The 10,676-nt window shown below is 44.3% G+C and overlaps 1 protein-coding gene and 1 long non-coding RNA gene across 4 annotated transcripts; one reads left to right on the plus strand and one right to left on the minus strand.

The window, feature by feature from the left end:
- The first annotated feature begins 5,028 nt into the window (after positions 1-5,028).
- Positions 5,029-7,154, plus strand: LOC112890284 (glycolipid transfer protein 1-like). Of its 3 annotated transcripts, none has more exons than XM_025957187.1 (7): positions 5,029-5,278; positions 5,605-5,740; positions 5,863-5,918; positions 6,112-6,242; positions 6,314-6,449; positions 6,684-6,815; positions 6,908-7,154. In XM_025957187.1, the coding sequence occupies exons 2-7, from the start codon at positions 5,623-5,625 to the stop codon at positions 6,941-6,943; spliced, it is 609 nt and encodes a 202-aa protein (XP_025812972.1). In that variant the 5' UTR covers positions 5,029-5,278; positions 5,605-5,622; the 3' UTR covers positions 6,944-7,154. The 3 variants fall into 3 exon arrangements, with proteins under 3 accessions (XP_025812972.1, XP_025812973.1, XP_025812974.1); XM_025957188.1 differs by having other exon boundaries at positions 5,615-5,740; XM_025957189.1 differs by having other exon boundaries at positions 5,029-5,204; positions 5,615-5,740.
- A 1,651-nt stretch (positions 7,155-8,805) lies between these two features.
- On the minus strand, positions 8,806-10,161 carry LOC112889724. Its single transcript, XR_003228170.1, has 3 exons — positions 9,689-10,161; positions 9,371-9,533; positions 8,806-9,248 (listed from the first exon to the last, which is right to left on the minus strand). It is a non-coding gene; the product is annotated as an uncharacterized LOC112889724 (long non-coding RNA).
- Between the last annotated feature and the right edge of the window lie 515 nt (positions 10,162-10,676).

The raw sequence follows: 10,676 nt of genomic DNA on the forward strand, positions 1-10,676 counted from the left end.
CAAAAAAAATCTTACTATTTAGGAGTATTAAATAAAATCTGTTTAAGAAACTTTTTACACAAATAAATGCTAATTCATGAGATAAATTTAATAAGCCTAATTAATCTATGATTTGCAACAGTGATGCTACAGTAACTACATGAATTAATATACTTCATTAGATTTGTCTCGGGAATTGGGCCAGGGATTCTGCAATTAATTTTATAATTAGACTTTATTTAATACTTCTAAATAATAAGAACCAAACACCCTCTAAGAGTGGCAGTAGTAACGCCTAAGAGAAAATAAATTATAACAATCCGGGAAGGAATAACCATGGAATTCCGGTGGTTATGCAAATGAACCTATGTACGTTTTCTATTCACCTGCCATTGAACAGTGAGGCCCCTTAAGCCCCCGAGACCTCGTATAAACCTCGCACACTGCTATCACCTCATCATTTAAGTATTTATTATCCCACATAGACACTTTGGTATAGGTTTCAGTGCGTTTTGTCCTGTATGTACCGTATGCATCCTGGCCCACGGATCCGGGATCAGGATTGGATGCTGGTAGTACGGTCTTTTTTTCAACTATTGTAATAATGGTCTTCTCTTTCTCACCGGGCCTCATGGGCATTCTTGGGTAATTTAAAGGATATATGTAACACTTTGTTTGCCACGAGGGAAATACCCATATACTGCTCCTTGGAATTTCAATAGTAAAGAAAATGAGACAACGAGGCAATTTGTGTCTACTATACCGTTCCTTGGGACTCGTGCTCCACTGTAAACATATAAACCCTTACCAACGAAGCATAATTATATCACTTGCCGATGTACACTTGCCATTCCCTGAAACTTGTAAACCCGTTGCTAACAAACCAAAAGGATATCACTTATTTTGACCTTGCCAAGAAATATTTGTCATTCAACAATGGGCACTGAAACTGTCTGGTATGGGAAAAAGTTATTTTTCTTTCCATTTCCATATATTTCCTTTCCCTCTAGTATTTCATTCATCCCCCCTCGTCCTCCAGGGGCGACTCGGGTGGGTCCACCTCCCCCCTCTCCTGCCCTAACCTGCCCCTCGCCGTCGCCGGAACAGCCGCCGGATGCCCGCATGGCTGCTAGGATGGCGGCGGCGGGGCCTTCTTTCCTCCTTTCTGCCGTGGCCGACGCCCCTCCTCCCCACCGTGGGCGTTGCCCCTCCGTGCGGCCGTCATCCCCCGCCCCTCCACCTGCACCTCCACACCTCTATGCTGCTAGTACGAGTCGTGACAGTGGCGATAGCCTCCCCTCCCCTGGATCTGGGCTTCTCCTCATAACTTCGCCGCGATGGCTTCCCCCACCCCCTGCGCGCGTGGATCCGATGAAAGCGGCTGTCGTGGTGGTGGGGCTAGGCGGAGGGGGCGTGGGTGGCTGCGAGCGGGTGGCACCCCACGCATGGCCGACGAGGTCGTGTACCTCATGGTGCGTGAGGGCTTTCGATCCCTCCTGATGCCCACGCGCCTACCCACCCCTCGCGGTTCTAGGGTTGGCGGCCGGGTGTGGCCTCAACCGAGGCCGATATGCGCAGATCTGGAGCCATGGGGCCCACTTTGCCAGCTCCTTCTTCTTGATGCAACCTGCGTGTTCGTCATCGGCTCGTCGAGTGTTCCTCCACTTCGTTGGCGAGACCCTATCTCTTCTCTGCATTGGTTGGTGGCGATCCATGGGATCAGTAGCCCATAGTCGCTTCGGGATGCGGAGGGGTGGGTCTTGTGGACTCCAGCGTTGAGTTGCTGGTTCTACGTTAGCCCTCAGTATTTTGGGGAGTTTTGAGGCCAAACTATGGAGATTCACATTGCTGTACAACGAAAGTGCCATGCTCGATGCGTGGGAGTTGCCCCACCTCCGCTTGGGGAGGTGCCCTACCACTGTTCGCAGATCCGGTGAATTTCTAGATGTTGTTGACCCCATTTGCTGCCTTATGGCTGCTTGTTCTATCAGTGGTCCAACAGCGAAAGCGTTGCGCTCGGTGCGCGGGGAGACCCTAACCTCCGCTCGGTTACCGTTTGCAAGCATCTATGCTCCCTTCACTCTTGCCGAGTTGGTCCATTTGTTGCGGATGCTTTCTTCCTGGAGTCTCCTACCATCTTCTCTGTTCTCTGTTCGTACTCTTTCTAGACCTGCTTGATGTTGGTCGGTGGCCATTGCTGTAGTTTGGCAAGTGTTCTCCTTCGACACATCTACTCCGTCGGCTTTGTCCTTGTTGGTGGATCATCAAATCAAATGTCGGGTGATATTTTCCGCCACTTCTGTTATTCCCCTTTAAGGCTTCCTTCCCTTTCATGGCGTTGGATAACAGTAGTGGAGCTCAGATGTCCTACAAATGGTGTTGCCTCCAACTTCATGGGAGATGGTCGTGTTCGACAAGCTGTGGTAGGCGCGCCTTCCATTGCCCTTAGTCCCCACTTCATTGGGTGTTCCCTCAGATGGAGGGCGACAGTGGAGTGGCATAACTACGAGGGATAGTATGGATGCGTATTGGCCTTGGTTCGTCCAGCGAGCATGTTGCTCGGTGGCGACTCTTTTCAGCGATCAGTGGCCGTCTCTTGGCCCGCATCATGTATTATCTTTAGAATTGTACAAGTTGTGTCTTCGTGTTGTTCTTCTTTGTGATAAGTTGTACGTCTTTACTTTGTAATATGTGGTCTACCATATCTTTTAATAAAAGTTCAAGCTGGCATCTTGCCCACCGTAGTTTTCCTGTAAAAAAAGTATTTCATTCATCTTGGGCTAACCATGGCCAATCCGCTCAACATTCGCTTGTTGACCACCCAAGTATGAACTTTGAATTGCCGCCTCAGTCTAAACTTATCTTGTCACTTTAAAACTCACATTAACACTTTGAGCCCACATGCCACAACATTAATTTATGAACCCATTTAAATAAAATCAAACTTTGAACACATTAACCATATGAGACACTTTCACCTCAATTTCTCCTTAAACTCCAGTAATAAATAAACTAAAATTTGAATATTAAACTATCTGAGCTTAGTCAAATCAACTTTTGAGCTGAAACAAATCGAGACAGTAAATAAGAATGATCCCTTTTCACTTGAAAGAAAACTTTCAAACACAAAATTTATCCAGATTCTAATTTTAGCATTGAGGGTTTCATGTAAAGATTTCTAGTTTATTTTGGTGGAAAAGTAGCAACATTTACTGTGCATTGAGCCATCCCACACTATTTTACTATTTGCAATATTTGTGTTAAAATCTCGACATAATTTGGAGGGGATTTAATTTTAATACGGCACTGGCCTACATGTACACATCACTAAAAATTATTATTATTTTTAGAGCCACTGCATGATTTTTTTTGCGTCTTAACTTTTATATTAGCAAAGAGACAAATTAAGCCAATCTCTTCCATAATGATTGTACCACACACTGTCGGTGTGGGTCTAGATCGGCAGGTGCCCATTTGGGCAACCACTACTTTGCCATCAGGCCTATTGACCATCAACCGTAGCCCTCCCTGCGACTGGTGATTGCATTGGCGAAGCACATGAAAGGAGATGATGCTCTCATGCACTGCCCATCACGTCTAAGCACGTCACATGCAACGAGTGCTCGCCATGTCTAGTAGTACAGGAGTGTCAGAGCATGTTGATACTTAAATTATAGGTTAGTTTACTTCTGAGCCCGTAGGGTCAGCTCGAAGAGAATCTGGGAGGGTTAATGATGAACAATGATGCTTTTGATCTGATGGATGATCTCCTTTTTGGAGAAAGGAAATTCCAAAGTACTCATGTGATTATTCCGATGGGGATTGGGAAGGAGATGATCATTATGCATGTTTGTTCAGAAGTTTAGAGGTCCCATCTGTCTTTTGAGGCTGGATGGATCCTTAATCCTCCGGTTTAGCCTGCTCCTTCTACTCTTTTAAACTACTTCCTCCAATCGTAAATATAATACTTTTTTTGGTCAACATTTTTACTTTGACCATCAATGCTTAAATAAAATAAATTCTTTAAATATTACTTTAAAGGATATTAGCGCTTGATGTTTCAAAAACTTCATCAGAACCTTGTCCAATTATTGTTACTTGCATGCTCTGGACACATGTTCTTTTTCAATAAACAAGCATGGGTATTGCTTTCACAGCATAGAGTAGACGTTGGAGGTTTGGGCTTTAACCCGAAAAGAGATGGTGGTGGGTGGCGTAACGTTTAGTGGTTCATTGCAATAAATCGCATAAAAACTTTTATAAGAATATGTTCCCAAAGTGAAATATAAAATTTTCATGGTATTCTAGCGAATTGGAAGATGTCTTTTTTTACGAAGCACAATATAGACACATATGTGAGCACCCCTATATCGAGCCATAGACTCGAACTGATGGACACATTCTCTAGAGGATGTGCTACATCATTCATTAGCACTTCATAATTTGCAACTCAATTCTTTATGTTAAGAGAAAAATGGGAGATAAGGCTGGATTTTTATACTAGTAATGAATATATTAGTCAATTTTTGAATTCCCTGTGCTTTATGTCGACATGTATACCTGTCACCCGCGTCGACACCAAGGAAAATGAGCCGACGAATGCAAAGATCACGAAGATGAGATCGAGAGTTTTTCTTTTTTTGGGGGGTTGGGGGGGCGGGGGTCTCACATTGGCAAGGTGCGGGCTTCAGCAAGCTGCGGCCTGGGCCTAGACCAATAATTAATAACTCATTTACTTTAGGATTCATGCAGGTTTCTATGGAAAGGACCACCAGAGGAGAACTCGTACATGTCTAGTCACAATTTTATGTTCAACAAATTTATATTTCAAAGCAAATCTACTCATGAACTTTCATGATTCCAATCCATATATATCTTCTGAAAGACAATGGTTGAAGAAAGCTATAAGACATTGAAAATAAAATGTTTAATACATCATGAATTTGTACCCCCTGTACTCCTGTAGGACTATGCAACTGACTTGACTTCGAATCAGGGCCTTCAGGCAGCATGAGGACAATTCTACAAACATGGTCAATAACGTGCCCTCCTGCAATCTGATCGAGGTGTCAGCCAACTCTGGTGCCCACACGTCCATGGTGCAAACGAGGAAGCCGATAAGAGGCCGTCCCTTGCTATAAATAACCCACCATGAAGCCCAGTTTATCGGATCCCACAACTCCCCCACTTCGGCCATCCAGGCACACGTCTCCTCATTTTCTCAGGTCCTCTCTTCTTCTGCACCCAGACCTCCCCCATTCTGTTCTGTCGTCAATTTCTCCGTCCTGAACCTGAATAGGTGAGTGCGTTTTGTGATTTAGGATTGCACTGTTTGTTCAGATGCTTCTACACTGAACATTTGGTAGGGGCCTGAACATTTGCTAATCGTTTCTATCAAGGAAATTATGCTCTCGATTGGTGGTGCAAATTGTTTTGAGAGGTTGTTTGATGTGGTTTCTGTATAGTTGGTGCATTAGGGGCAAAGTAGTAGGAAGCTTGCTGGTTTCTTAAGGAAATAGGATCAGAAACAGTGTTGAGGATTATTGTTTCTTCAGACTCCCTGTAGTTTTTTTTTGTGACGAGATTCTCTGTTGGTTTGCTTCGCCATTTGCTGATCAATCCTAGCTTGGTGCAGAAGTACAGATGGCGGGGACTGTGTTCACGCCCTCCCTTGAGGGAATGAAGCATGTCAAGTCAGAGAGCGGCGTGATCCTGACCAAGCCGTTTCTCGAAGTATGCAAGCACATCCTTCCTGTGCTAGGTAAACAGGAGAGTCTCTATGTTTTGCATTCCTGCAATAAATTTAGGGAACTTCTCCCCAGTTAGCAGATACTACTTTGATGTGGTTACAGCAATGGCATTCTGATTCGTGGATCATTGCAGAGAAATTCGGGTCAGCCATGGCTATTGTCAAGACTGATATAGGAGGCAATATCACGGTAAGGGAAATCCATTCCACATCAGAGGCTTCATATGCATCTGATTGATGATATGCATGGTAACACACCTAAGCCATGCCAACGAAAATTTCGTATGTTTTGACAAAATGGTCAAAGCAAATTCTGCTACCTTTGATTTGTTTCTGGTTCTTACTGCAGTTTATGGCGACACATTCTTTCTGTTCTTGTGCAGAGGCTGGAGACAAAATATGCATCTGATCCTACAAAGTACGAGCAGCTGCACAGCCTGGTGAAAGTAGAAGTTAGCGCAAAGACTGCCAAAAGTTCTAGCAGTTGTACTAACGGTCTTCTCTGGCTGACAAGGTAACCCAGCAAAATCTGCACATTTCAGTGTTGTATCAGTATTGTAACTGTGCTGTGCATTTGATCGTCAGAACCATGGACTTCTTGGTCGCGCTGTTCCATAATTTGGTACAGCACCCAGATTGGCAAATGTCACAAGCTTGCAATGACGCATATAGCAAAACACTGAAGAAATGGCATGGCTGGCTGGCGAGTTCGAGCTTTTCGGTACTATTCCTTATCTAAGCTCCGAATAAAGCTATGCTTTCTGATAATCTGTCAACCGTCCAGTAATTACCGATGATGTAAAGTTTAATTTTAAGTTTACTAGCGAAAACCAAAACATGATATCTTCAGTGACTACTTATTGTGCCATCAGCTACAAGCGGACACTTCACTCTACTGCTTGAAATGCACTAACATTTACATGCACTGATGCATACTAATGCCCGTTTACTTCAGGTTGCCATAAAGCTTGCACCAGACAGGAAGAAGTTCATGGAGATCATCAGTGGTTCAGGCAACATCAACGCAGACATTGAGAAGTTTTGCTCAACATTCTCCCCTTTGCTGGCAGAAAACCACAAGTTTCTGGTAAGTTCAGTCCAAACTACTGTACTTTTTGGGGCGACCAACCCAACATTTTCTGAAGGTAACAATCTTATGATGCACCTGTCTACTTGCAGGCCAGTGTGGGCATGGACGATCTTAAGGCGTCTTGATGCAGTGCACTCGTTCATCATTCGGCATTCTCCGTGCCAAGCTTACACAGAAACAAGCATCAGGCGTTGTTGAATTTGTATTGAGGATAATGAGTCTCTTCAAAATGTAATATTTATTATACCCTTGTTGTATTCCATAAACATTTGTTCGCCTCAGTATTCTGATTAGTTCGATCAAAATATCATGAACACAGGATAACTTCTGGCTGACCGTGTCAATTTTCAATGGATGAGATTTGGTTTGTAACTTCTGTTTTCGAGAAACTTAGGTATGATCACAGCTGTCCTAACTCAGAGAAACTTAGATATGATCATTGCAGCCGGAAATTTATAGAAATTGTTTGACGTTACATAGGTTATCCTAAACGTCAACGTCTAGGATAACTATATTATTATAGATGGTTGGCGGAAAAGTTTATTTGTACAACAAAGGAATTATCACAGATGGACATCCACAAAATACATCTGGGATACATGCCATTGAAGAAATTCTTTTGTTGCAAACTGTCGCTCCCAGACGTCAGCTAATCCATCTAGGATGGGGGCTTTACTACCCCGCCGTGATTTAAGCGTGTGTGTGTGTTTTGGTGCGCGGAAAAAAACCGAAGGTTGCTGATAAATGTGTTTATCGGATTTCTCGGGTTACCATTTTTCTTTCGGACAAAATTTAAATGAAAAATCTCTCAAACTGTATACAAAATAATCTAAATTATCTCCAATCAATCTAATATGAAAAATAAGACATCAGAATGCATAGAAATAAGAAGACATATGGATTAGGAGGAAAAGGGTGGGCACAGATTCAAAATTACCAATTTTTTTTGAAAAACCGGACACCAGTTTTCTCAGTTTTTTGTTTCGCTGAGAAATTTTTCCGTCTATGTGTGGGCCCTCCATTGGGCCCTCCATAAGTTCCTCAATCTGCAATTATCACATTTTTCCATTGGGCCCTCCATTTCTAAATGCATGGCAGGGAATTCAACCTTGAGTTTGCAATGCAACCTCCAGCTTGGTTTTGAGGGGGCCTTTAACTCAACTAAAAATGAAGATGCAAAATTGGGTAAAGCTCAACTTGGTTTCACCTCTGGACTACTGAATATATCATCTCAGAACTCAAAATTATGAAAGTTCATGTTTGGGGAAAGTCAAAATGGATTTAAATTTTCCAGTAATTTTTAGGGGTGATTGTAACTGCAACAAGACCACTTTCAAGCACAATCAAATATGCCTTGAACTAGATCGGCGAGTACTCTTCTTGGCTGCGCTTGTTGAAAAAAAATCAAGCCCTTGAAAGTTTGCATAAATTTGGCCATTAGGACAGGCGGAACATGTGCACAAAAGTTGAAGTGCAGAAATCATGTGAACTCAAGGTATAAACAAGAACGGATCATTTCGAGTGACATCTTTGCCCAAATGGCTATCTTTAGATAAACTCCTCTGCATCCTCCATCCAGTTTCCATAACCGTCTTCTCCTTAAATAGCCACAAAAAGGACAGGTAGCCTCTTCCTACACCCACGCATGGTTGAATAATATTAGGAGGAAGCTCAAAGGGTTCTTGACCCTCCAAAAAATTAGGCATAAGATAGATCTCCTCTTCTCGCCCTCGAAGTAGCATTGACCGCAAGGGGGCCATCCGCTGCGGTCAGTGTAATATTGTGGCAATGCCCGAGGCTAGACAATATTGAGCTAGCCTTCACAGAGAAAGAGATTGAGAGGGCAGAGAGATGGCATTGGCCCACTGAAGAAGGTTGAGAACCGGTTAACAAGAATTGCCAATATTTGGCCAATCTTGTTAACAGAGTTTAAGGTTCCCAACAGAGTAAGCATTCCATTATGGCACTCTGTTCAATTTTATACATGTACTTTGAACATCCTAATATGAATGTAGGCATTTCATTTCTTTTTGTTCAATCGTATCGTTTCACTGTAATTTTTGTGGACTGATCCCATCAGCAATTTGCAAGTTCAAGTAGAGTGCGTGCACCCACATACATACACAAAGCTTAGGGGAAACAGCATGGGCACAAAGATGAAGAAGGGTATCCTGAAGCCGTTCCGCTACATCTCAAACATGATGGGTATGCATGATCTCCGCTCATTCAAAACCTTAAAACTGATTGTTCATACCAGGGAGGACACCGGCATTGACACATCATTCCTTTTCATACTGAATTGTCGCAACCAGATGGTAAGGAGCCAGAAATGCAAATCGGGTTCCCAACGGATGTAAAACATGTTGCACATATCGGTTGGGACGGTCCTGGCGCCGCCAATAACAACAACAATGCTGGAGGAGCACCTAGCTGGGTAAGCCGGCAACATTATCTGTCATTGGCATAAAGAACATCAAATGTTCAAGGTAGACGAGCTTTATGTCTACATTGTGTCATGAAAAAAATGTTGGATTTGACAGATGAAGGATTACCACTCGGCACCGCTGGACTCGTCCTCTTTTAGAAGTGAGAGTGGAGGCACAGCTGCTGCAAATCCCTGGGCTTCTCAAGGTTTGTTTCTTCCTTGCCTGAATAATTCCTTCATCTCCGCGATCCTCTCTCTCGTTGCGAACTCTGAAATTAATCATGTGGGAACTGGATTTGCTAGCAATGAAAGAAAAATCTTTTATAAGAAATGGAGTTTTGTTTCAGAAATAGAAAAAGGAGCGAACATTTTTGAGCAGAGAACAAAGCCTGGTTTGGTTTGAAATGTGAAGGAATTCATATAAATGATGATCATAAGACATCACCTGCCAAAAGAACAGGCGGACTGAAATCTCTCTTTTTGTCTGACAGAGATCGTCATGGATGGAGGAAACCTTGGCGAAACCTCCTTCCGGGACACGAAAAGCGAGGCCGGCGACGCCGGCGGGGGCGACTCCCCACCGTCCCCCGGCTCGCGCAAGTCGAGACGACACCGCTCTCGGGGCTCCGCCACCTCCTCCATGGACGTCACGGGCGCGGAGGGCGCCGAGGACAAGAAGAAGGACAAGGCCAAGAAGGGCATCCGCAAGAACCGCAAGAAGGACAAGGACAAGCCGTCGGCCGGCGAGGACGGCGCGGCCGCCACCTGCCAGGACCTTCCCGCCGTGCCCAAGAAGTCCAACCGCCGGAAAAGCAAGGGCAGCTCCGAGGGGACCGGCGGCGCGGCGGCCAAGGACGGCGCCGCCGCGGCCGCGCCGGAGGAGGAGGCGGCGGCGCCCCTACCCCCCGTGGCCGACGACTAGGATCCAGGCTTTGGCGTCGTTCTGGGGAACCGAATCAAGCATTGCTGCAGAGAGTACTCTGAGCTCGATTAGTAGGGATCATGCGGCGATCGACGGATACACGTATAATGGTGGTACTCGAAGGGCACATGCGTTGAGGATTTGAGGCGTCGTCCAAAGGTTGATGGTCATCTAGCGTCGTCGGGAGTGGGGTGTGTCATGTGTGCACGCACAAATGCCATTTCTTTTCTCTATTTCTTTCTGTAACAATACTGGTCCATTTTTCTCTAACCTGTTATATACCTTGTTCAAGATTTTTCATATATAAAAGTGTACTGGGTGCGCTACATACCTCTCGCAAATTATTATGTGAGTTTCAAATGGTGTACTGGATAGAAGTGTACTGGATAGAAATTAAGGTGGATGGAACACATCAACAGATTGAAAAAATATCAACTCATATAACTATATATATGCTACTCGTAAGAAAACCGACACGCTCCTTGTGATATTTACGCTGAGAGGATACAGG

This window comes from Panicum hallii, chromosome 4 (assembly GCF_002211085.1).
Source record: "Panicum hallii strain FIL2 chromosome 4, PHallii_v3.1, whole genome shotgun sequence".
Lineage (NCBI taxonomy): Eukaryota > Viridiplantae > Streptophyta > Magnoliopsida > Poales > Poaceae > Panicum > Panicum hallii.